The 26,964-nt window shown below is 41.4% G+C and overlaps 2 protein-coding genes across 2 annotated transcripts in view; one reads left to right on the forward strand and one right to left on the reverse strand.

Annotated features, from left to right (window-relative positions):
• The first annotated feature begins 398 nt into the window (after positions 1-398).
• XPA (XPA, DNA damage recognition and repair factor) lies at positions 399-20,016 on the forward strand. The gene is made up of 6 exons (XM_072596728.1): positions 399-1,796; positions 4,781-4,891; positions 9,947-10,052; positions 11,842-12,007; positions 15,346-15,463; positions 19,801-20,016. The coding sequence occupies exons 1-6, from the start codon at positions 1,649-1,651 to the stop codon at positions 19,947-19,949; spliced, it is 798 nt and encodes a 265-aa protein (XP_072452829.1). The 5' UTR covers positions 399-1,648; the 3' UTR covers positions 19,950-20,016.
• Positions 20,017-23,652: 3,636 nt separating this feature from the next.
• The window catches only part of NCBP1 (nuclear cap binding protein subunit 1), a 69,339-nt gene continuing 66,027 nt past the window's right edge, over positions 23,653-26,964 (reverse strand). The window contains exon 23 of the mRNA XM_072596717.1: positions 23,653-24,218. Within this exon, the coding sequence (XP_072452818.1) occupies positions 24,081-24,218 (138 nt within the window). The 3' untranslated portion in view covers positions 23,653-24,080. The remainder of the gene's footprint in view (positions 24,219-26,964) is intronic.

Raw genomic sequence — 26,964 nt, forward strand, 5'->3', positions numbered from 1 at the left:
TGGAAGTCATTTGCAAAACTACACAGATTTGGCCTATATTGAATTGCTTGCTTTCCAAAGGGAAGGGGTGGAGAGGGAGGGAGGTAAAGAAGGTGGAACTCAAAGTTTTAGGAACAACTGTCGAGTAATGTTCTTGCCACTAGGAAATAAGAGATACAGGTAAAGGGGTATAGAAAGTTATCTGGCCCTACAGGACAAAAGAGAAGTTGGAGACAAGGGCAGAGAGGGATGATAGAAGAGAGAGTAGATTGGTCATAGGGGCAATTAGAATGCTTGGTGTTTGGGGGGGAGGGGACAAAAGGGGAGAAAATTTGGAACCCAAAATTTTGTTAAAATGAATGTTAAAAGTTAAATAAATAAATTAATTTAAAAAAAAGAAAAAAAAACCAATTGTTAGATATCTTTTTATCTAGGAAATCAAACTTTTAAAAACTTCCAGATAAAAGAAGTGTAGAGATATTTACATGAACTGATGAAGAATCAGGGAAAGGATACATGATAGCTGCAACAATGTAAACGAGAACAACAAAGATAAAATTGGTGGCCATCTGGTTATAATGACCAAGTTTTTGGCCCCAGAGAAAAAGTGAGAAATTGATTTCCTTTTGAGAGGCCTCCAGCAACAGGAAGGGCAATTTCTTGCCAGAAAAACCTGGGATCAAATCCCAGGTTTGCTCTTTGAATTCTGTGGCTTTAGGCACGTCATCACCTCTTCCGCCCTCAGTTACATTATCGGTAGAATAAGGGGGCTGAGTTAGTACTGGACCTAGGTCCCTTCCAACTCTAAATCTGCGATCTCTTCCTTGTTGTGGTGGAAGACCGGAGGTATGAAACACTGTACTGGTTCCTTTTGCTCAACTGCCCCCCAGACCCCTCCCTTTATTTTTATTAAATATTAAAAAACCTTTATTTTTGGGTACAAGAATAGCTTGCTGGATACGGCAGATAGAGGAGGGATACATTTGTGAAAACAAGAACTTTGTCCTTGTTATTTTAAGTCTCGCCTTTCTACGTTTTCCTCCAGGAAGGAAGAAGAGGACAGAGAGCCTGCTGCCCACCACGACTCCGGGCAGTCGAGGCTCACATAGCTCGGTCCAGTTTCAGGCCCCGCCCCTCCCACCAGCACTGAACCTTTGTACTGCCCCCTGCAGGAAATGGGCACAAGTGCGCTGGGGGCCCGGCACGAGGCCACTCAGGATTTCCCAGCCAGCCCTGCAGGAGCGTAGGGTCCGTCCCCCGTCATCCTGATCTATATCTGGCCCCTGGACACGGATGGCTCCAGGAAGAAAGTGAGCCTGGGGACTGTGCGCCCCCTCACTTATATCCCATTCACTAATATGTCAGGGCATGACCTCCATGACGTCACGATCCTCTTCCAGAACAAAGAACAGAATGAGCGCAAGCGCACTAGGCTGGCCGTGCTTCGTCCCACGTGACATGAACGCCAGCGCACTCCCCGCCCCGGGCTCAAGGAGCGCAGGCGCACTGCGTCCGGTGCTCCATTCCCTCCCTGCCCCTGCAGCCATTTTGCCTCTTTCCGGCAGAGGTTTGGAGACGGTCTGGTAGCTGAGTCTGAAAAACAGCGACGTTCACTTCCCAAGCTGGGGCCTCCCGGGACAGCGGAACCCCCTGCCCGTCTGAGGCAGCCATGGAGGCGGGGGAATCGGGGAAGCCGGCGGAGCTCCCCGCGTCGGTGCGCGCCAAGATCGAGCGAAATCGGCAGAGAGCGCTGATGCTCCGCCAAGCCCGGCTGGCGGCCAGGCCGTACCCGGCGCCCGGGAGCGCCGGAAGTGCAGGTGTGCGCAGGCGGTGGCCCCGCCCCGCCCCCACCCGCGGCCCGCGGAGCCTCCTCCGAGCTGCTCTGCCCGAGCAGGAGGTCGTGTGGGTGGAGAACTGACCCCAAGGCCGGGAAGAGTTGGGTTCGGGTTCTGCCTCTGACGCACGCTCCTTCTGCGACCCGGGGAAAGCCCTTTATCCTCTCTGTGGCCAAGGACTCGCTGACCCCTGTTGGTGGAGGGAGGCTCCTCAGGCGTTTCCCCCACGTCTGGGCCCTGTTTCTTTATACTTATTATGGAAGTGATACTATGTAGCCCTCTCAGTGCATAATGTTTGTAAATGTTACAAATGTTACTGGAAGATAAGCTGATGTAGCACTGGTGCTCATCACATGTGGTGTCATTTTTTCTAAGGCAGAAACCAGGGCACGTTGAGACAAAGGTTATTTTACAAACCTTTGTTAAAAGGGTACTCTTGTTGAAATGCAGACCCTCCCGAGGCATTCTGCCCCTTCTTTAATGTTTATAGACCAACGACCCTCTTTAAGAAAAATTAGTATAATGTCTTGAACCTGGGAACGTAAAGGTGTCTTACAAAGCTTTCTGTAAAATACGTGTACAAGTTTTTAGACCACATCTGACGCTGACTATATGTTGCCTCACAGAGATTTAGCTCTTTAGTGGAAGTTGGTTATTTTAATCCATTCCAGTTCTACTGGTATGCCCTACCACGGTAAAGAGGGTGGTACCTTTGTTCTTGAAGGCTGTGCTTGTCATTTTTCCTCTACACTGGAAGTATTTTAAGTATAGACCGACCCGCTGAATGTCAGTTTTGGTGGATAGGCCTAAAGAAATTGGAAGGGACTCATTGCCATGTTGGACGGAGTCTGATAATGAATTTTGACCAAAGTAACTTGGACTATTGAGTTGGAGAAGGGTGGTAATCTTTGCCAGTGGTGAGAGTACCCACGGTGATGGAATCACAGATCCTAGGAGAAAAATCACAGGATGATAGGACTTGGAAGGGAAAAGGACCTTAAAGGTCATCTACATGGTTCTCAGAGCGTGGTCCTAGTCTGTGTCCAACCTGCTAGTGACCTCTTGGCCCGTTTCTTCATCTCTCAGATGAAGAGATTAGGTTTCAGACTCTCTTCCATCTTTTGCACTCTTACGTATTTTCAAGTTCACCTTCCCATTTAAACTTCAGAACAATTCTGTGAGGTTGGCGGGGCAGGTATTTCCTACATTTTCAAGATAGTAAAAGTGGGGTTCCAAAGATTGAACACATTGCCTGAAAGTCACACAGCTAGTGAACGATGGGACTGATTTTCTGATGGGTATACACTACTTTATTCTACTGGAATACATTCCCAGGGGGTGGGAGGAGGCTTGGAACATCCTATTGCCCTTTGTGATACTTATGTATATGACCTAACACAGACACAGTGCAGGCACACAGATTTTGAAATGAAAGGAACCTTGGAGATACTCTAACCCAACCCTCATTTTACATATGAGGAAACTGAGCCTCAGAGAAGGGAATTGACTTGTCCAAGCTTACACGGGTAATAAGTGGTAGATTCAGAATTCAAACCCAGATCTTTGACTCAAAATAACAGATAATCAAATGGGACAAGATGTTGAAATACATTCATAACGTAAGACAGCTAGCAGCTCCGCTCATGCGTTGTCTGCCTAGTAGTTTTGTCAGGAAATCCCCAAATGGGGTCACGAAGCATTGGGCATGACTGAAAAACTACTGAATGACATCAAATTGGTGTTTGTTGAAAGAGGGAGTGAAGAAGCAACCCCAGCTTCAGGGTATTTGGTCTACTTTCTTTTCCTTTCTTTTTTTCCCCACTTCATAATAAGAAATTGTGGAAAAGATAGAATTAAAGGTACTTTCAAAAGATAACCCTTAATGCTGATTTGATTAGATCCGTATGTTAGTTAGAAGGGACCATAGAACTCATCTAGGTCTGTTGTTCAGTCATTCAGTAATGTTGGACTCTTCGTGACCCCATCAGCCATAGCACACTAGAACCTTCTGTCCTCCACTATCAGTGTCAAAGTTCATGTTTTTTGTTTCCATATTACTATTTATCCACCTTGCCTCTGCTGTCCCCTTTTCTTTCTGCCTTCCATCTTTCCCAGAATCAGGATCTTTTCCAGAGTCCAGTCTTCTCATATAGCCAAAGTATTTAAGCTTTAGTATCTGACCTTTCAGTGAATAGCCTGAATTAGTTTTTTAAAGTATTGATTGATTTGATCTCCCTGCTGTCCAAGGGACTCTTATCTAGTCCTAATCCCATTATTTTATAGGTGAAGAAACTAAAGGCAGTGTCTGGTGTTACAGTATAGAATGCAGCTGCTGGAAGAGGAGTTAAAATGAAGTCCGATGTAGATTGGAAGTAACTTTTCATTTGTTGTAAACTAGTGTCAAGATACTAGGAGGCACCCTGTTTTCCAGAGCTAAGGCTCAGCAGGCAAGCTATGCCCTGAGCTTGGCATAACAGCAATCCTTTGTGCTCACCCTCTGGCAAAATCACATAGCTGTTGTATTGCTTTGACCAGTGCCAGGTGTTCTCTGAGCTCAGACAAACACAAGTACCTGTGTTGTGGTCATGAAGCTCTGCTATGGCTCAGACTTGTCTCATTGTTGCGGTTACCCCTCATTTGTCAGGGCTGCAGCTCACTGTAAGCATTATGTAAGTGTATATATGTGTATACACACACATAGGTGTGTAAGTATTGAGATCTCCCCACACTGCTTTGAGTACCCCCACTAGGGGAAGGTCTGCGGCACATGTGTCCTCGCTTGTAAGCCTTTCCCCTCACTTTGAAATTAATTCAATTTCTGTTTCATTCCTCACACTCCTATCTCTAGCCTGCTCTGTTCAACTCCAGACATCCACAGGTTAGAGGCTGTTTTGGTCTGGTGGACAGCCAATCTGTAGGTTTACTTTGCAGTTTAACTACACTAACATCTTATTTTCATTTTTCAGCCATTATTAATGTGAAATCAGCACCAAAAATAATTGACACAGGAGGAGGTTTCTTTTTAGAAGAGGAAGAAGAAGAGGAGCACAAAATTGACAAAGTTGTACATAAACCAGGTAAAATTTGAGTTTTTAATAAAATGGGTGTCTTAGTTATTTGGAAGTAATTCATATGTAAAACTGTTACTGTTATAGGGGACTAAAACTATGTAAAATATTAGCTAAAGATTAGCCAAGTCCAGAGGAGCTTCTCACCAGTTGATTGGCTACTTGGTGATGAATTCTTTGACCCTAGTAAAAAAATACAACACAGCCTTCAGTACTCTGCAGGCTTCTGCTGCTGGAGTACTCAGTATAGCTAGGGCCATTGAGCCACTGTGTGCTTTATAGTGGGCCGTGTATATTGATCCATATTCCTTCTCCTAGAATTTTAGAGCCTGAAGAAGTGAAAGAGCATCTAATTTAACCCCTCATTTTACAGACGAAGAAACTGAGTCTAATATCTGAATATATGATAGCTGTCCTAGAATCATAGATTTACAGAGTTAGAAGGAACCTCTGAAGTCATCTAGTACAGCTCCTCTCCAAAGGATGAATCCCTTCTACGATAACCTCAACAAAGTTGTCCAGCTTCTATCTGACTACCTCCAGTGAAGGGAGTATGTCTGCCTCATGATGCAACCCGTTCCATTTTTTGATACCTCTAGTCATTGTGAAGTTCTTGATGTTGCATCTTTCTCCCACTGGTTTTATTTTCACATTTTAGGACCAGACAGAATAAATATTAATTCCTTTTCCAGATGACAGATGGACCTCAGAAGCCATCTGAATTTATGTGCTAAGTACTTTGGATTTTTCTGAAAAGGAAAAAGGGGAAGTGATCAATTTCTCTTGGCCACATTATTTATTAACATGTATTAACTCTAAATGAGTGATTTTTATAGTAAATTTCCAGTGATACTAGAAAAAGAAAAAATTCATGTAGTACTGACATATCCAAGTGGGGTTTGTAGAAGAATGTTCTTTATACCAAACCAAGGCCTGAGAACTAAAGATAAGGACTATTGCAGATTGTCATTCATATCTGTATTAGATCAAGTCTGGAGGGAAAGAACACTAAAGATGAATTCCCTGTCTCATGCCTTTCTGCTGAGGGATGGTGGTATTTCACTGTAGTTTTCCTGGTTCCTGAAGTTAACAGATTACCCTTGCTAGCTTCTGTATCAGTTGCTGCTCCAAGATCCTCGGAAGTGAGAGAAACCCAGTACTATCTAATTGTACTGTCTTCTAGTCCGTATCGTTCCATCTCATTCACGAAGATATTGTGAGAATTTGTGAGATTCCTTACTAAAATTCCAGATATGCAACATTTCGCTAATCATTTGATTAACAGGCAAATGAAATGAGGTTAGTTTGGTATGATTTGTTGTTCGTAAATCCATTCAGGGTCCTAATAAATCCTTCTCTTCTTTGTACCCTTGTATTCTTCTTCCTCCTACCTCCTCATTCAAGCATTCTTGGTATAAATTCAGTCACAAACAGGAAAATACATGCCTTCTCCTGTTCCTGCATGATTTTGGTCTCCTTGGCCCAAACTCTGTACTTTGAAAGCTTTTTTTTGTTCCACATAGCTTGGAGATTGAAAATTTGTAATGGTGACTATTAAAACTGTTTTAAGTTGTTATAAATCACTTTTATGTTCAGACAATTGTGGGTAACAATTCAGTGGGTGATAATGATGTTATATTGGTTGAGCTTTCCAGGTTCTTTTGAGATCTGTATTTCTGGTTCAAGGATTTGTCATCTGTCATTTCATAAAAAATAGTGAACTCCGGATAAATAACTGTGGCCACTGATCACGTCTTGCTAGGTATTTGGTAGGGTCTCAATTTCTACAGCCTGCAGTGAGGTGTTGCACTCTTTCTACTTTTTACTTACGTAGTCTACATTAATCTAAATCCTTGAGGATAACCTTTTGTTAGTTTTTGGTGGCAGTAATCATCTTCATTCTTGTCACAAAATGTCCACGTGACATCCACACACGGATTAGACGCTGTTTTGTCAACGTGCCGTGGCCTGTGGTCATGTGGATGTCATGGCAGTCGCCTGCAGAGGGTTTTTGATTACACTCGTATCTAAGTCACGGTCGTAGTTTCTTGTGACACATTCAGTTGTGGGTGTGTGATATCAGTGTTTACTGCCACTCAATGAAGTGATGTTTTCTTATTTCAGAAATATCTCTGCAGGCCTTTAGCAAACTGTGTGTCGTTTGTCCTCCTCCTTTTTACGGTGTGGAAATGTTAAACCTGCAGTGTTTTGTTAATATTGCATGGGTATTGTGAGAGTGTTTTCTGAACTTTTATACAGTCTGTTTTACAGTTTTAAAAGTGTACATCGAGACTGGTCTTGGCATAGCTGTTAATTGATTTAAATGTGTTTTTCCCATTCAGCTTTGATTTCAGAATACCTGTAAATATTTTTATGAGTTCAGCTACGACTTCCTCTTTGGTATTTTCATGTTCAGTGTAACTTCCCTGGAGGAGGCCTAGGTGTTGCCTTCATCCATTGGTTCAGTGTGTAACCTCTGAATTCAGGCTTGAAGCCTTCAGTCTCTACTTTTTTACATGGTGTACTTTATATTTGGGAAAAGATTCTACAATTTGAAGGAGCTTGTTTAATCATTTTTTTGGTGGAACCAAAAGCTCGATGTCATCCATACACTTTGGGAGGTTAATAAAATGTTTTGTTCAATTCTTTTCATATGGAAACCATACTTAGTTTTGTTTAGTAAAGATCATAATGAATTTAAGGCCAAGCAGAATTATAATTGGCTTAAATTGTCTTCCTGAAAAATGTCATATTTTATTAAAATGATTATTAATTGATTTTGTGTTGGAGGTATGGTTAGCTAGAGAACAGTTTGCGTTGTGGACATCAAATACTCTAAGCCTTCTCAGTATAGTTGTCTGTATGTGCAGCGCATGAATAAGGTACCAGCGTGGGACTTAATTTAGAGATCTTGCATTAACCATCAAAGGCAGTGTGTATGTTACAATACCTTCGGGTAGCTTTTTCAATTAACTGCTGCATCAATAATAAGTAGTTTTTTATATTCCAGGAATTTCTTGGCACACCTCCTTTGTGCTTTAACTAATACGTTGTTTTGTGTTCATGATTTTTGTGTGTGTGCTACAAGTTGTGAATGCTTTATAGAAAGTACATAAATAAACACGTATTTGACCCAGATTTAGAGGCATCACTAGTGTTCTCATCCTTTGGTAATAGATATGTGATACCTTCTGTTAAGAAAGATGGGATCAGGCTAACATCCTCGAGAGGAAGCTGGTAAAGTGCCCTGCTAGTAATTGATGCAGCACTAGAGCATTTGAGCCAAAAGTTATGGATCTTGTCCTGCCCTGCTGCCTGCTGCTTTCCACTTTTGCAGAGGATAGAGTTTCAGTCATCTCCCTTGAAGTAAGTGTTGGGTTGAAAGAAGGGGGTATATGTGAGAGATGTTACGTTCACAGAAGTAGTTTCTTCCCACTGGGACGGGTGCTAAACCAATCAGTGATATTGTTAGCGCCCAGATGGCCAGTGTTCTAGGGTCAAGCAGTGGTCACCTGTGACTGGATGGATTTCCTGCTTTGGACAGGAAGTTGGATTGGATAATTTCTAGCAGTCCTTTCCACCCTGATTTTATCATCTTACAGGCAGAATTGCTTCCTCCTTAACTTTGCTTACAGTATTTCCCCTATGCAGTTCCTGACTATATATGATGCAGCACTGGATCCCATGCATAGTTGGGGGTGGGGGGAAGATGTGGGAAGGTTTTGATGTTTTCTACAATTTGGGAATAGTAGAAACACCTTGTTAGGGTTTTTTAACCTTTCTCAATAAATCTGGGCAGAGTTCAGATGAAAAGTAGCATGTCTCAAAGTCCTGACTCCCCTTAAAGCATTTTCTTCCTTAGAAAGTTAGGTTCACTGTACCCTTTAGAAAATAGCTGAAGTCTGTCTTGGTGGATAAAATCTTATCTTTTGTTGGTCCCTTTCATTTCATTTTTTAAAGATCTATATCATTCTTAGGCTGCACTGCACCAAATCCCTTCTGTTTGAGTTTCTGTCTCCAGGATTCTTCTAGTCTGTTCTTGTGAAAACCTTGATCATGCCCACACCCTGCTCCAGAATCTTCCTAAGAACATAGATTTAGGGCTAGAAGGAGTCAGACTCTGTTTCTTTCCCACTCATCTATCCATTCTGTAGGTGGGAAAACTGAAGTTGGATGGAGACTCGTTCTTGGTCACACAACTGGGAAGTATCCAAGGCGAATTCTTACCCAGTTCTCACGGATTGTGAAGCCAGCACTTTATCCACCATGCCATACTGCTTCTCCTTTTCTGTAATTTTTATTTCAACGAGGGTCCCCACTCTTTTCCTGAAAAGATAGAATTCATTTCCCCAGAGTTTTGAGATTATAGGTTTAGAGTATAGAAATAGTGAAGTAGGAGGGATGGAAGGGTTCAGAGGAAGGTGCTGACAGTCTTGATCCTTATCTGAGTTCAGGAGAGAGGTCATTGCCAGTTGTGTACCTACCTCGTTTAAGTAGATCATTTAGCTGGGATCTCTAAGGGAACAGGATATAAGACAGTTCTATGAGTTTCATATCAGGATGAGAAGCAAGGGATATATCACAGGAGGTTGGGGGGGAGGGTGTTGTAGTTGGGCATTTTAAGTCTTATCCCGCTGTCTTATGGCTTAGAGGTAACCCTGGCCTCTTAAAGGCTAGCTAGGAGACTGCAAACTTTGGTGTGCCTTGGGACTGACAAGTTTTGACTACTGGACTGAGGAACAGATAAACTAAATGGGGAGAGGCTGACTACCTGAATTTTTTTTTTTTTTTGCAATCCTTAAAGAGTCAAGATCTGTTTTGATGCAGATGGTATCCTTGCAGATCAAAGTACACTTTTTTTTTTGCTTGTACCAAATTTCTTATACTGTTTAATTCAGATAAAAAGAAATATATATTCTCAGGGATTTTGCTGAAATAGAATACTGTAAAGATCTCCAGGCTCTGTGAAACGTGATGAAAAGCTATGAAAATATTGGAAAATGCATAGATATATGCCACAGATCATCCAAAGAAAATCTAACTAAAAGATTTATTCCTCCTTAGGGCCTGTTTTAGAGTTTGATTATGCAATTTGTGAAGAATGTGGGAAAGAATTTATGGATTCTTACCTCATCAACCACTTTGATTTGGCAACTTGTGATAACTGCAGGTACCGTCCATGTTTTGTTTCCCTTGCTTAGAATTATATCAGGCAGATAGGCATTTAATCTTATTTTAAAAAATATTTAAGGAAAGAAATTTTAAAACTTTTCCATTGAATCTAATTACAAGTTTTTCACTCCAGATGAGGAAATTTCACTGATAAATGTTCTTTCGAAAATCTTTTAAAAGCATATATGTTTCTTGTAACATTGATTCTGAATTATTCTTGCTCCCTTTGGGTTTTACATCACCTTTATTTATGAATATATCCTAAATAATACCTGACAGATTTTTGTTGTTTTTATTGTTTGTTTTGTTTCCAAGGCTACTTAAAATCACTTTAGGAGGATTTGTTTTTCAATCTTTCCTTTTTTTAAGTCTCAGAAGGTGGTACGCTTGGTGTCAGGCCTATCTTAGTTTGAATCTTGTTGCCTCAAACACTTGACTAGCTCTGTGACCCTGGCCAAGTCTTACAGGTTGAATGGAGGTTAACCTCCGTTTGCCTCACTTTCCTCATCTGTAAAGTGGGGCTGATGATAGCACCTCCTTCGTTGTTGTCCTTCGTAATCGAGGAAGACCAAAACGATATCACAGTGTTATGTTCCGTGGGAAAGAAACATCTCTAAATTTGTGCTTCTCATTTTCTTTTGAGCTACTGTAGTTCTGCTGTGCTCATAGAGCACAGCACCTTTTTTGATGTGGTCATGCCATGCTGGGTGGTGCCAGTATCTCCCATTTCTTACAGTTGATACCAAAATTCTTCAGAGAGACCTTGAGAGTGTCCTTGTATCACTTATGACCTCCATGTAAGCGCTTGCCTTGTGTGAGTTCTCTGTAAAATAGTCTCTTAGGCAAATGTATGTTTGGCATAGGTGTGGCCTGTCCATCAGCATTGTGCTCTCTGCTGTAGACTGACCGCTTGGCAGTTCACTTCTATAAAGGACCTCGGTGTCTGGTACTTTATCCTGCCAGGTGATCCTCAGAATCTTCCTAAGACAGTTCAGATGGAAGTGATTTCGTTTCCTGGCACAGTGCTAGGGTGCTGCCCAGGTGTCACAGGCACACAACAATGAGGTCAGCACAACAGCTCTGTAGACCTTCAGTTTGGATGCTGAACTGGCTCTGACAATGCACCTGGAAGGTACCCTGCCAAGGTGTCTGCTTGGAGGCTTGTAGTGAGAATCAGATGCTTTAACGCATGAAGGCGACACTGCCAACTTCTAGTCTGATGTAAGTGCCAACTGTTCTTATTCTTTAAACCTAAGAAGGAGTCTAGGGAGTTTTGGTCTGAGTCTTTGTGTCTCCTGGAACGATCACATTTTGGTAGAAACGTTTTTGAGGCAGGATAATAAAATAGGTACTTCCTAAGGTGCCTCCCCATTCTAAATTCTGTGATATGGAGAGTTTGGCCTTTAGTTTTTAACTGCTTCTTTTGGCTAGTGACTTTGGCTTTTTAATTTTAGAGGTGTATGGTTTTTTTGTATGTATGTGGCAGTGTTACGTAATGAGACTCTTTTGTCCATCAGAAGGTCCTTGCTTCAACTCCTAGCTTTGAGAGGCTGACTGACGCGCTTCTCTTGTCAGTGTAGTGTGATTGTTTTAGGACATGAAAATTGCACAGTATTTTTTGCTTCCAAAATTTCAATGTTTTAAATTGGACTGATAAGGTAAATAGCGCTTAGCGTGACCTCCTCTTTCTTATTCTTTGCTGCAGGGTGCTGAGTCTTGCTGTAGCTACTTGAATAGTGAGGTTAGGATGATGTTCGATATGGCAAGCTTTCTCATGTCTTTTTCAGAGATGCTGATGGTAAACATAAGCTTATAACCAAAACAGAAGCAAAGCAACAGTACCTCTTGAAAGACTGTGATTTAGAGAAGAGAGAACCAGTGCTTAAATTTATTGTGAAGAAGAATCCTCATCATTCCAAGTGGGGTGACATGAAACTTTACTTAAAACTGCAGGTATGGAAAGATTATGTTCATATAATTAATACTCTGTGGTTCAGTTTTGGATTACACCAATCTAGCTACCTATAAAAGTTTAACAAAATTGTTTTAGCTTTTTTAGAGGAAAAGTCACGTGTCACCTGAAAGAGAATGATTAATATTGCATAAAATCTTATTTAAACGCCATCTCCTTAGTGTTAGAGGACCTTGCCATTGATTTGAATGGCTTTCTATTTGCCATCAAGAGCACAAACGTATCACATATTTGGTCCCAGCTATGGCTAACCTCTCCTCAGTTGTGTGTAAAGATCCAAGTGGAGCACAGGGTGACTGGTGGTGTTTGAACTGTATGCCTTAAAGATAAAACAGTTGCTTAGGCAATTTTGTAAGCCATGACTAGTTGACAGACTGGATCAGGTAAGATGTGTTCTGTCACCATTATGGCCTTGAACTTTTTTATGATGGAGGAATTCTTTACCTAGTGGGCAGCCTGGCATTTTAGAAATAGAACCTGGTTCGACTCTGTCCCTTTGAATGGGGGCAGAGCATTTGGCTCTGGAGACAAGCACTGTTGTCATGAAGTGCTTCCCCCAAGTCCTCTGCCCCTGTAGCCATCTTTTGAGCCAGGTTATCACCTGATGGCACAGCACCATCATACGTAAATTAGTGAAGGCTATGAGTGCCAGAGACCGCCAAGGCTGAAGTGAATCTTATTGTTATAGGGTTAGAAAAGACACTTCAGCCAGATCTCTAATTCCCAACTGAAAGGGCCTCAATGTCGCTGTGGCTTTTGGAAGCAGATACTCAGCTTTTGAATCAGCCAGTTGGCAAAAGTGCAAAATACAAATAGAGTGCCAGAAACTGAGTCAGGAAGCTGGTACATAACAATGCCATGGCTGTGAGGGCTCTGGGAGGTGAGGACCTAAGCAGTAACTCTTTATCCAAACTAAAACTCAGCCAGAGCTGCAGCAGTCTTAAGAGAAAATTAATGGTACAGGTTGCTGTCCGGTGGAAGAGAGATGTCATCAAGCCTGCCACCGATAGAGATAGTAAATATAGTGTGACTATAAGTGGATGCCTTCTTTCACGTTTTTAGCAGGCATAATTAGTTCAGTCTCCTCTTTTAACTGTGCAGGGTCACTGTAAATATTGATCTTGTTGCTTTTATATCGTGGACAGATACTGACGTTTTGTACATAGATTTTAAGTTTGTTATTTATCCTATATTGTTACTACTATCTATTCAGAAGGAAATTTCTGTTTGGAATCAGTGTGATGTGCTGATGGTTGGGTATTTGTTTTCTAAACATTAACTGAATACATTTAAAATATTTTAATTCCATTGAGACATCTGACAGTTTTTTGTGATATCTTGTGGGAAGTGTTAACTCTCTTCTTGGCACTGAAAAGTTGGGGATGCAGAATAGCTGGAATCCTCAGAAAATGGAAAGCATTTGGTAGCTTTATTCCCCCACTGAGCATGGCGGAGTCAGAGGAGATATTGTTGGACTGCCTGTGGGCGGTCTCAGCCTCCTTACTGGGAAGGTGAATAGGTACCTTGTCTTTGTCACTGATCTCAATCCTGCCAGTATTCTGAAATATTTTGAAATAGTTACATCTGAAAAATTGCTGTTGCCTACCACAATGCTCCATACCAGTTGAAAACCAGTGGTAATATTACTATCCGGAGTTCTAGGTTCTAGGAAGAAGGTACCATGTTGGTGCAGGAGGGAGAAGGAAGATAGCAGCAACCCTTTTCTAGTGACAAGCTGGTCCTAAGTAAAATTTTGAAATAGATGATTTGCTTTTGGCAACTTCCCACCTCGCTTTCTGCACCTCTCTCTCAGGTCCTGGTGTGTCTTTCACATAATTTCAGGGCTATTCCACCTCCCAGAATTCCATCAAGAAGATGATTAACTTGGGTGCATTGAATACTTTGAAGTGTACCCTTGCTCTGTTTACCCAAATGCTCCATGTTCTAAAATTTCTTTTTTGCTCTCTGTGTTTGAATGTCACACCCAGACCCAGCCCAAAGTTTATGATTCCTAACTACAATTATTCTCAGTTAAGAAAGCAGTCTGATTTAGTAATAAACTGTAGATGACTGACAACCAGAAATTAATTTTCATTTTTAAAAGAGTTTTAATCCAGAAAAATCTTCCAGTTGGTGGAATTTTAAGTTTATGTACAAAGAAAAGCCACCTAGCAGTATGAAAAAATTGTGTTGCTCACAGAAAATGAAGTTCAGTAAGTGTGCCCTGCCAAGGATCAGCTTTTTCTTAACTTGTTCTGTACCAAGAAACTAAAAATTCTTTAAAGGAGCTCAGGGCTTTTTTTTTTTTTTTTTTTTAATAATGGCAAGGGTAGGCACAGAATGTGTGATGGTTGGTGTGGTATGATCCCCATCCCCCCGTTTTTCATAGTATATCTTTAGAGGTGGAAGGGACATCACATATCATCTAGCTCAATCCCCCTATTTTGTTAATTTCCTGATAATTTTATTAAAGCTTTTTACAGTTATTCCTTCTACATTGAGACTTTCTCCATCATAGTTTCAGGTTCAATATATCTAATATGGGAATTTTGGGGGAGTTTTGTGGAAGCCATAGATGGCATGAGAATAGCAGACAAAGAAAAAGTTTAGAAACTCAGCAATGCATAAAATATATGTATAATATTGTATATTAGCAACATATTTTATCTTTTAATACCATAATAATTCAGACTTCTCTGGTAGAGAGAGCCAAAAAACTTCATGTGGATTTTCCGGATAGCAGGGGTGCTATGTCCCTAATCCCCACAATGTGGGAGGGAATAACTGTATTTCTAACTCTAGTCACTGGCCAAAATATTGCCCTCTGCCTCCTCCCTTTAAACAAAGAAAAATAGTTACATAAGGTTGACACTGGCATACGTTTTGGCAATGTATACACCATTCTGCTTCAGTGGTTTCTTGCCCTCAGCATCCTCCCCAGAAGAGGAAAGTGTATTTCATTATCTATCCTCTGGGACCAAGATTCAATTCCCTCATTTTACAGATGAGGAAATTTCAGCCCAGAAAAGCTAAGTGATTTGCTAATAGTCACACAGCTATAGTGTAGCATAAGCAGAATTGGAACCCATGTTTCAAATGCAGGGCACTTTTCCTTTGTACCATATTATTTTAAAGCTGTTCTTAAAGTTAATATTGCTTATGTTTCTGAAAGGCTTTGAATAATTTTCGTTTTGTTCAATTTCAGTAAAAGCCCCATTTTCTTATGCAAGAGACCTAGAACATTACACCCATCTCTGTTACTCATAAAGTTTATTTTGTAATAACTTAACAAAAAGTCCCTTGCTTCTGTGTCCTGCAGATTATAAAGAGAGCTCTTGAAGTCTGGGGTAGTGAAGAAGCCCTGGAAGAAGCAAAGGAAGTTCGACAGGAAAACCGGGAGAAAATGAAACAGAAAAAATTTGATAAAAAAGTAAAAGGTGAGGTATTGGCGTTCAGCCCATGAAAGACTCCAGCTCTCTAAGGGCTTTGCCAAGCTTCTCACTGCTGTTTAAAAGAGAGAGAAGAAACGGTATTGGGGATATGACTCTGTCCGTATCAGAGAAATGGTCTCAAGTAGCATTTACTGCGGTTAATGGGTTGGTATTGCTGCTTTTGGCTTTTGTCAGCCGAACTGAACTGGCCTCTAACCTGTGGGTGGTTGGAGCTGAACAGAGCAGACTAGAGACAGGAAGTCCGGAATCAAAGAGAAGCTTGATTTCAAAGTGAGCTAAATGGCTTGCAAGCAAGGAGGGGATCTAGACCCATGTCGGAGTGTTGCCTGTAGTTGGGGGAGATCCTTAATACTTATACCAGTGACGGCACAGTGAGCTGCAGCCCTGACCAATGAGGGGTGACAGCAACAATGAGACAGTGTGAGCCATAGCAGGGCTTCATGACCAGAACATGAGTACTTGTGTTTGTCCCAGCTCGGAGAACACCTGGTGATGATCCAAGCAATACGATAACTGTGATTTTGCCAGAGGGTGGGATCAACCAGAGGGTGAGTGCAAAGGACTGTTGTTATGCCTAGGTCCTGGGGCACAGCTGAGCCTTAGCCTTAGCCCTGGAAAACAGGGTATCTCTTAGTATCTTGACATTCTGTTTTTGGAAACCACCTAAAAGCAGATGAGATCCTGTTTTTTCATTGGAACAATGTTATAGTTACATGATTGTGTTCCTGAGACCAGCAGTATGCCAGGAAAGCAAAGATACTAACTATTCTATCTCTAAATTAGGCATAGGATTTTAGAGCTAAAATGGAACTTCAGGAGTCATTTAGTCTGTCCCTCATCTTAACAAATGAAGAAACTGAGGTATAGAAGCTTATTCAAAGTTAACCATTTAATTAATAATTTTGCTCACTTGTAGAATTTAGAAATTTTGTAGTTAACCTGGATGTTTAAAACCCAGAGAGGTTAAGTGTCACATAGGGGAGGGAGTGGCAGGTATGGGATTGAACCCATATCATCTGGTTCTGGATTGTGTTCTTGTGGTCCAGGGAATGTCTTTTTGCTTCCTCTCTGGATATTCCCTTTAATGTCCAGAGACATTCAGAATCATTTTATGATCTTTGAAAAAAAAAATATATATATATGTACATATATATATATATATTTTAATAATATTCTAGAAGGGAACATGATCTGGACTTCGGATACCCAGCTTTGACTCTCATTTTAGATGTTAGCTGTGTGATTTTAGGGAAGTTATGTAATTCCTCAGAGCCTCAATTACTTCATTTGTAAAATAGGATAACTGTCTCACATGTTATGAGGAAAGCACCCTAGATATTAAAAGGTTTTCCAGAATACTTTAGTTGTGAGAGTTTGGAAAAGTCTGATTTGAATTAAATTGTCCTTTATTTGCTTTTCCCCACTCCACAAGACAGTTGATAAACGGTAAAAGAAATAAGAAAAAAAAAGGAAGCCTTAGGAGGATATTTAGAAGGGAGGTCGGATAAACTGTTACGCTCCTTGCTGAGACGTATTTCTAAGCCTTGGATTTTTTTTAGCACACTGGCAGACTTGCCTTCTTCCCCTTGCTCTGCTCCCTGCTCCGTGCCCCTCTTCAGGTTGAGCCCAGAGGCAGACACCGAGTACAGGCAACGAGAAGTCAAGTTGCTTTGCTGTAGAGCTATTACTTTGAGAGTTGAATGAACAAAGGTGGTGAAATGCACGTTGCTGAGAAGGGGCCTGTTTTTGTCTAAAATACTCCTGCTGTAATTTAATAAGTTGCTATCATGCTGGATTCTGTAACCCAATAGACTTTCTTAGTTTGATTAGACTTCCCTTAGAGGTCCTTTTTCCTTCTCTTTGTGCTTTTGCAATAAAAAGTAAACACCCAAAAATAGTTTTAAAATGAGCAGAAACATTGTCTTCCTTCGTAGTTTAATGAATGTTTATAAACATTAAAAGATATTTTAAATAAGTTATAGTTTTTAGAGCCAGATTTGAAGAAATATAAATATCTGGGTAACAATAACACACTAATATAGTAGTTTAGCCCCTTTACAAAATACTTATCTCACACCTGTGAAATAGGTAGTGCAAATATATCAGCTCTGTTCAGATGAGAAAATTATGGTCAGAGTGATTATGTGATTGGTCTGAGAAAACATAGCTAGTAAATGGCAGAGCCTGAATTCAAATGGAAGTTTCTGGTTTAAGTTGAATATACTTTCTGGGAGCAATACCTATTAAATGTTTATCTGTTAACAATCACTGTTTTGGGCACTGAGGTGGCACAGTAGATCGAGTGCCAGGCCTAGAGTCAGGAAGACCTGAGTTCGAATTCAACCTCAGATGCTTACAAAGCTGCGTGCCCCTGGGTATCTTCACCCTTTTTGCCTCAGGAAATGGCAAACTACTCCAGTATCTTTGCCAGTAAAACCCCATGTGGGTCACAGAGGAGTCAGACATGACTGAAAACATCAAATCATTGTTTAGCCTACCATGACTTTTCTGCGAGCTTACTCTGAGTCTTTATTGGATTTAGTACCTGTCAGTGATAGGTTAAACACGAGGGTATTATTCATCTAAAGTCTTTACTGTTTTCTCCAAATTTTGTATCCCCTCTTGTTTTTTGGCACATTGAAATCCCAAGGTGTGTATAAGTATGCTTTGATTTCTCTTGGTGAAACCACAGTCTTGAAAGACTTCCTTCACAGCCAAGGCATGATATTTGTCAATAGTTGTAAAGGTTTGGGGGGAACAATGAGGAAGAAAAATTTAAATTCTTGATTGGAAGCATTGTGAAATTTTGAATTATGTACTTTTAAAATAAAACATTAATTATATTACTGATTTTGAGATTTTTGTAAGCAGTCAGGGTGCAAGATGCAAAAGACTTTGGGGAACTCTTCTTGCCTTGTTCTTTTCTAGAGTTCCACTTCACAGTGTTATCGAAAAGCAAGTTAGTTCGTTGCTTTTCATTCTGTGATACTAATATGAAGCTAGTTATCTATGTATGAGCTCTCATATTGCCTAATATTCTTGCATAGTCAGTTAACAAGGCAAATAAACAGTTTATCCTCCTCTAGAGTATTTATGAGAAGACAAGGGCAGAAATCACTGAGGAGTCAAGTGTGGAGGGATTAGGATCTGCACCAGTGGACGGAGTACCCACATTGATAAGACCTGAGTTCCACCGAAGGCATGCCTTTTTCAGAGATTGGATTTTAGGACACATATGAATAGAACAGTGTTTTAAAATAGACTTCTGTGGGAAGAAACATCTCTGGATAGAGAGGCAGCCTCAATGCTGGAAAAATCTGGATCCAAGTCTCACCTCTGACACAAATTGTCTCTGTGACTAGGCAGCTTTTTAAGATTGTAAGTTGCAGAGAAGGTGTCAACCTGAATTAGTAAAGGAAGTTTCCCTGCCTTGGTTACCTGTACCAGTGAAACTGTAGGTACAATCCTTGTCCCTAAAACTAATCTCAAAGACAAATCCAAGCTCAAAGATAAAGCTTAAAATGTGTTGCTTCAGAATAGCAGGCAACATGATATATAGTGCAGGCATTTTTAACCTGGGGGTATGCGAATTAAAAAAAAGGTTTTGATAATTATTTCAGTATTGTTGGTTTTATTTATAATTCTGTGTATTGTATTTTATGCATTTAATAACATTCCTCTGAGGTTGGGTCCACAGACTTCATCAGATTGCCAGACACAATAAAGGCTGAAGTCCTGATACAGTGGAAAAGCCACTAGAGACCCAATTTAAGTCTCCCTTTTACTGATGATTCATTTAACCCATTGTCATCTTCCATTTCCTTATCTGTAAAATGGGAATGCCTGCCTTTTTCTCACCTTAAATGAGGGCTGTGAGGGTCGTATGCAAAGACAGAAGTGAAAGTGCTTTGTAAGTCAGTCAGTTTCTGAGGCCACACTTGGACTAAGGGTGTCCCCTCCACAGCTGCTCCTGTCTGTAGTAGATCACATTCTCTTTATAGACATAGCTAGTACTCATGAACAAAGCATTCGTAAACTGATTTGAGATGAGAGGATTTCTAAGGTTCTTGCCAGCGTTGAGATTTTATAACTGTGAATCCATCAAGGGATGCCCACTCCTACTGAGACCATTTTAGTCTTGTTTCATCCCCACCCCATTTTTACATTTCAGACCCTAACCGTTCTCATTAATGGGCAGTAGTAACAGCTGCTTCAGATCTGTGTTAATTTTATACCAACTTTAACTGTTTTAAATAGTAAAATCATTTAAATCTTAAGTATAAATTAGCATTTGCAGGTCATACTACGTTTTGTTATCTTAGAATTACGCAGAGCTGTGAGAAGCAGCGTATGGAAAAAGGAAACCGCTATTCACCAGCATGAGTATGGACCAGAAGAAGGCATTGAAGATGACATGTACCGGAAGACCTGTACAATTTGTGGCCACCAACTCACATATGAAAAAATGTAACCTGAGTTTTTAGACTTAACCATTATGAAATATTTTGTATTTAAATAAAGAAAATTTTAATGACAAATCATGAAATTATGCCAAATTGTTAACCTGAAGTGGTTTCCATTCTCTTTTGTTAGCAAGCGCTGGCAATTTGTACATATGGGCAGTTATTTACTAGACACTTATGATTAAAGGCAAGTTAACTTGTTTTCATCATATAGTGGAGTAAAGACACAAAATCTTCAGGTCAGCAGTTCTTGCTATATTTTTTTTTTTTTATTTAACTTTTAACATTTATTTTCACAAAATTTTGGGTTCCAAATTTTCTCCCCTTTTATCCCCTCCCCCCCCAACCCCAAGCATTCTAATTGCCCCTGTGACCAATCTGCTCTCTCTTCTATCCTCCCTCTCTGCCCTTGTCTCCGTCTTCTCTTTTGTCCTGTAGGGCCAGATAGCTTTCTTTACCCCTTAACCTGTATTTCTTATTTCCTAGTGGTAAGAACATTACAGTTGATCCTAACACTTTGCGTTCCAACTTCTTTACCTCCCTCCCTCTCCACCCCTTCCCTTTGGAAGACAAGCAATTCAATATAGGCCAAATCTGTGTAGTTTTGCAAATGATTTCCATACTAGTTGTGTTGTATAGGACTAACTATATTTCCCTCCCTCCTATCCTGTCCCCCATTACTTCTGTTCTCCTATGATCCTTTCCCTCCCCATGAGTGTCGACCTCGGATTGCATTCTCCTCCCCATGCCCTCCCCTCTATCCTCCCCCCCACCCTGCTTGTGCCCTTGTCCCCCACTCTCCTGTATTGTGAGATAGGTTTTCCTATCAAAATGAGTGTGCATTTTATTCTTTCCTTTAGTGGAATGTGATGAGAGTAGACCTCATGTTTTTCTCTTGCCTCCCCTCTTTATCCCTCCACTAATAAGTCTTTTGCTTGCCTCTTTTATGAGAGATAATTTGCCCCATTCAATTTCTCCCTTTCTCCTCCCAATATTTCTCTCTCACTGCTTGATTTCATTTTTTTTTTAAGATATGATCCCATCCTCTTCAATTCACTCTGTGCACTCTGTCTCTATGTATGTGTGCGTGTGTGCATGTGTGTGTGTGTACTCCCACCCAGTACCCAGATACTGAAATGTTTCAAGAGTTACAAATATTGTCTTTCCATGTAGGAGTGTAAACAGTTCAACTTTAGTAAGTCCCTTATGACTTCTCTTTGCTGTTCACCTTTTCATGGTTCTCTTCATTCTTGTGTTTGAAAGTCAAATTTTCTTTTCAGCTCTGGTCTTTTCATCAAGAAAATTTGAAAATCCTCTATTTCATTGAAAGACCATTTTTTCTCCTGAAGTATTATACTCAGTTTTGCTGGGTAGGTGATTCTTGGTTTTAGTCCTAGTTCCTTTGACTTCTGGAATATCCTATTCCATTCCCTTTAATCCCTTAATGTAGAGGGTGCTAGATCTTGTGTTATCCTGATTGTATTTCCACAATACTTGAATTGTTTCTTTCTAGCTGCTTGCAATATTTTCTCTTTCACCTGGGAATTCTGGAATTTGGCCACAATGTTCCTAGGAGTTTCTCTTTTTGGATCTCTTTCATGCGGTGTTCTGTGGATTCCTTGAATATTTATTTTGCCCTCTGGTTCTAGAATCTCAGGGCAGTTTTCCTTGATAATTTCATGGAAGATGATGTCTAGGCTCTTCTTTTGATCATGGTTTTCAGGTAGTCCCAGAATTTTTACATTGTCTCTCCTGAATCTATTTTCCAGGTCAGTTGTTTTTCCAATAAGATATTTCACATTATCTTCCATTTTTCCAATCTTCTCGCTATGTTCTGTGATATCTGTCTTTCTCACAAAGTCCTTAGCGTCCATCTGTGCCATTCTAGTTTTGAAAGAACTATTTTCTTCAGTGAGCTTTTGAATCTCCTTTTCCATTTGGCTAATTCTGCTTTTGAAAGCATTCTTCTTCTCATTGGCTTTTTGAACCTCTTTTGCCAATTGAGTTAGGCCAGTTTTCAAGGTGTTAATTTCTTCAACATTTTTTTGGTTCTCCTTTAGCAGGGAGCTGATCTGCTTTTCATGCTTCTCTTTCATCCCTCTCATTTCTCTTCCCAGTTTTTCCTCCACCTCTCTAACTTGATTTTCAAAATTCTTTTTGAGCTCTTCCATGGCCTGAGCCCATTGGGTGGACTGGGACACAGAATCCTCGATTTCTGTGTCTTTGCCTGATGGTAAGCATTGTTCTTCCTCATCAGAAAGGAAGGGAGGAAATGTCTGTTCTCCAAGAAAGTAGCCTTCAATAGTTTTATTTCTTTTCCCTTTTCTGGGCATTCTCCCCAGCCAGTGACTTGACCTCTGAATATTCTCCTCACACCCACCTCGCCTCCTGGTCCTCCCAGCCAGCGTTTGGGGACTGAGATTCAAATGCTGCTTCCCGCCTTAGGGCTTTTGGCGGGGGCAGGGCTGCTATTCAGTCTGAGAATTAAGTTCAGGTGGTCAGGTCGGGGCACGGCTGCCTCTCAGGCTCAGTTCCCTCAGGGGGTTTATGCACAGACCTTCCACAATGGATCCAGGTTCCCGCCCGCTTGGGGAGCCCCTGTCTGCAGCCGCCTCTCAGCTGCTATCTCCCGGGGGGGCCTGAGCCATGGGGGCACCCCACTCCCCTCTCGACCTGCCAAAGAGACTCTTTCACCGACCCCCGTCACCTGTGGGTGGAGGGTCTTGTGCCGCCGCTGGAGATCCCGTCCCTGAAGCCTGCTCGGATCTGTACCTCTCGGAGCTGCGGCCGCCGCAGGTCTGGGCTGGGCTCCGCGTCTGCAGCGCGACGGACCTTTTGCGAGAGGTTTGCAGGTCCCTCTGTGGGTGGAGGGACCCGCGTGGCCGCTGGAGATCCCGTCCCTGTAGCCCGCTTGGATCTTTTCCTCACGGTGTCGTGGCCGCTGCAGGGCTGCCCTCTGCTCCCAGTCCCGGCGCCCAGTCCGCAGCGCGAAGGACCCCCCGCGAGAGGTTTGCAGGTCTCTCAGGAACAGAAATCTCCCTCGCTCCAATATTCCGTGGCCTCTGGGTGCAGAATTCACCGTGAGTTGGTCCCCTCTAGCCGTTCTGTGGGTTATGGGTTCGGAGCTATGTGTATGTGCGTCTTTCTACTCCACCATCTTGGCTCCGCCCCCTCTTGCTATACTTTTAGCCTCAGCTCCATTGTTCTCTTTAATTCTCCAGTCATTCTAAGTTTAGTATTGCCTGTATTTTTGGAGTTGCCATAAAGCTTGTCTAATGGAAACATATCCAAGTGTTTTACCATACTGGCTTATTCCAGTGGCATACCTAGCTCTGAATTCTGTGCGATGTTGTGCCAAGGACTGTGCTGAGAAAGTGGTACTCTGTGGTATTTTAAATTGTATCGAAGCAGGAAAACAGACTGAACAGAATAGTAATTTGGGTCATGTTTATGCGGTCATTACTCTGTTATGTTGCATATTATTTAAACCATAATGAATAAGTACAAGTAAATCATTCTTTGTATGCGGTAAGCTTCCTTCAAATGACAGCCTGATTTTACCACATGCATTTAAGTACTGTTGTACAATGCTGTGTATTTTATGAATGAGAACTGACAAGACTCCCTTACAATAGAAAGGCTTCTGGGTAAGAAAACTACTCAGGAGTGACACAGGATTTTTCAGGGTCAATTATACACAACAGACCAATGTTAAAAAACATATTTCAATTTTATTCAACCATATTTTGTCAAATTATCCAGGAACCATGAAAATCTATGCTGCTTGGTAAATAAAAGAAATCCAACTTTTCTACTTCATGAGCTCTTTTTCTAGTGTTTGACATGCCTCAAGTGAAAGTACTTTTCTTGTGCCTTACTAGAGAAAATATATCAAATTGATCACAAAAAAGTTGCATTTCTGTCACATTTCCATGACGTCCTATGGTCAGCTTCACATTATTGTATTTAGGAAATCATTTGGGTTTTAGTTTTAAGCAGAGCTGCTTACCAATTTTTACTTTTTTCTCCCTTAATAAATGAAAGAAGGGAAGTAAACAAAAATGCTACCAGGAAGCCAACATTCAGTAAAACAATCCAAAATAAATGACATATTAAAAAATATATGTTTTGTTAAAGTCTCAACTTGAAGGAGGAAAAAATCCGCAGGCCTGCAGAGCACAGAACTGTTGGAATACAGCTAAAATATGATGGTCCAATTCAGCAGTAAAGAGAAGGTTTTCCAAGGTCACCATGTACTGTTGGATTATCTGATGATGCTGTAAAAGTAAAAAGAGGAAAAATTAAGTGAAGGATAGAAACAACCACAAAAACAACTTGGTAGAGTGGAACCAAATTTCTCAGCCTGCTGCTGGGGGTGAGAATTCTAAGTATAAAACCTGGGCAAAGGAAGATGTGTACTTAGTACTGCTGATTGTTAGTAGGGCTTTAAGCTTTCCAACCCAACTAAAGGAAAGAAGGAAAACATGGGGAAAAAAAGGCTAAGGGAAGGAACTGAAGAAAAATGGCTAAATGTTGACTGAAAATACTTTGCTGTGACAATGAAATTGGTTTGTCTAAAGTTGACTTTTTAAGTGTTGACTAAAGTACACAATCATTTCTTAAAGTTGTTCATGAGAAAAGGGGAGGGTCAAGATGGCAGAGTAGAAAGAGGCACATACACTAGCTCTTCCCCCATAGCCCATAAAATACCTGTAAATAAAAACTCTCAGCAAATTCTAGAGCAACAGAAGCTACAGAACAATGGAGCAGAGGAGATTTCCAGCCCAGGGTAACCTGAAAGGCCAATGGGAAAGGTCTGTCCCACCAGATGTGGAGCAGAGCCCAGCCTTGCCTTGGCTGCTTGGCACAGTGCCCAGATGAAGACCTAGGCAGGCCTCGGGGACAGAATCCCCAGCAGCAGCAGTTTGCAAATCCCTCAACTCACAGGTGCCAAAGGTCAGTGAGGGTTTTTTCAGCTGGCCAAGAAGGGAGCAGGGTCTTCCCGTAGCTCCAGCCTCAGGCAGCTGTGGCAGAGGCTGCATCTGGCAATAGCAGCTCCCATAGCACCCTATATCCATTGTAAAGCCCCTAGGGGAACTGAGCAGCTGATCTTTACCTCACACTGAACAGTAGCCCTGCCCCCACCAAAAGCCCCTGGGGGAATTGAGCAGTTTATCTGAATCTCAGCCCCCAGTGCTGGCTTGGTGGAACTGGAGGCCAGGTAGTTGTGGAGAGGAAACTCTACTACTCACAGATTCTGGGCACAAAAGTTTCTTGTTGCTCCCAGACCAGTGTACACACTTGATTGTGCCACCTTGGAGGAACTGAGATCTTACAGATCCCCAGAGTATAGCCTACTCTTGACCCAAAAGTCAAGTAACTGGTTGGGAAAATGCCCAAAAAAGGGAAAAAAAAAATAAGACTATAGAAGGTTACTTTCTTGGTGAACACATATCTTCTCCCATCTTTTCAGATGAGGAAGAACTGTTGGGACTGGAAGCTCAATTCCGTGTGGACAGTCTCGGGCAGGTAAAAGTGGGACTTCTAAATCTTAGAGTCTTACGAGGCCCTCCATGAACAGCGGGGGTTCGAGAAGGTCAGACTGAGCTAGCTCGGCTAGCTCGGGTATTTCCGCCTCTCCCCCGGAGATACCTGATGGGTGGAGTCTCCCTGCCCTCGAGGTCGTCCCGGATTGGAGCACACCTAGTTACCTAACAGCACGGTATTGAGATGCAAACTGTGTGGCTAAAGGTTAAGTAGGATTGAGGAAGCCTAAAAGCTCTCTTAGCACGTGTGGAGCCAAAGAGAAAAGTAGGGCTCCGCTTCTTTTCTTTCCTCTCTCCCCTCCCCCTCTCTCCCCGCTTGTACTTCTATTTCCAATCCCTTAAGCTTAGCCTCCTTAGGAAATCTCCCCCTCTTCCTCCTAAGGAAGACCCCCCTGCACTTGTAACCGAAACCCTGAAATAAAGCTCAACCCCTGTTCGACTCTGGAACGTCCTTTCTCTCATACGTGCATCCGGCGTGGCCAGCCGAAGACCTCGGGAGGTGAGGTAGGAAAGACTCGGGTAGCCCAATACAGGCCTCTAGGCTTGGCAAAGAACAATGCTTACCATCAGGGAAAGACATAAAAAAATCAAGGCTTCTGTATCCCAAACATCCAAAATAAATATTCAGTGGGCTCGGCTATGGAAGAGCTCAAAAAGGATTTTGAAAATCAAGTAAGAGAGGTGGAGGAAAAATTAGGAAGAGAAATGAGAGAGATGCAAGAAAATCATGAAAAGCAAGTCAGCAACTTGCTAAGACCCCAAAAAATGCTGAATAAAATAACACCTTTAAAAACAGGCTAACCCAATTGACAAATGAGGTTCAAAAAGCGAATGAGGAGAAGAATGCTTTCAAAAGCAGAATTAACCAAATGGAAAAGGAGGTTCAAAAGCTCACTGAAGAAAATAGTTCTTTCAAAATTAGAATGGAACAGAGGGAGGCCAATGACTTTATGAGAAACCAGGAAATCACAAAACAAAACCAGAAGAATGAAAAAATGGAAGATAATGTGAAATATCTCATTGGAAAAACAACTGACCTGGAAAACAGATCCAGGAGAGACAATCTGAAAATTATGGGACTACCTGAAAGCCATGACCAAAAAAAGAGCCTAGACATCATCTTTCATGAAATTATCAAAGAAAACTGCCTTGATATTCTAGAACCAGAGGGCAAAATAAATATTGAAAGAATTCACCGATCACCTCCTGAAAGAGATCCGAAAAGAGAAACTCCTAGGAACACTGTAGGCAAATTCCAGAGTTCCCAGGTCAAGGAGAAAATATTGCAAGCAGCTAGAAAGAAACAATTTGAGTATTGTGTTAATACAATCAGGATAACACAAGATCTAGCAGCTTCTACGTTAAGGGACTGAAGGGTGTGGAATATGATATTCCAGAAGTCAAAGGAATTAGGACTAAAAACCAAGAATCACCTACCCAGCAAAACTGAGTATAATACTTAAGGGGAAAAAAGATC

This window comes from Notamacropus eugenii, chromosome 3 (genome assembly GCF_028372415.1).
Source record: "Notamacropus eugenii isolate mMacEug1 chromosome 3, mMacEug1.pri_v2, whole genome shotgun sequence".
In the NCBI taxonomy this organism is placed as follows: Eukaryota; Metazoa; Chordata; class Mammalia; order Diprotodontia; family Macropodidae; genus Notamacropus; species Notamacropus eugenii.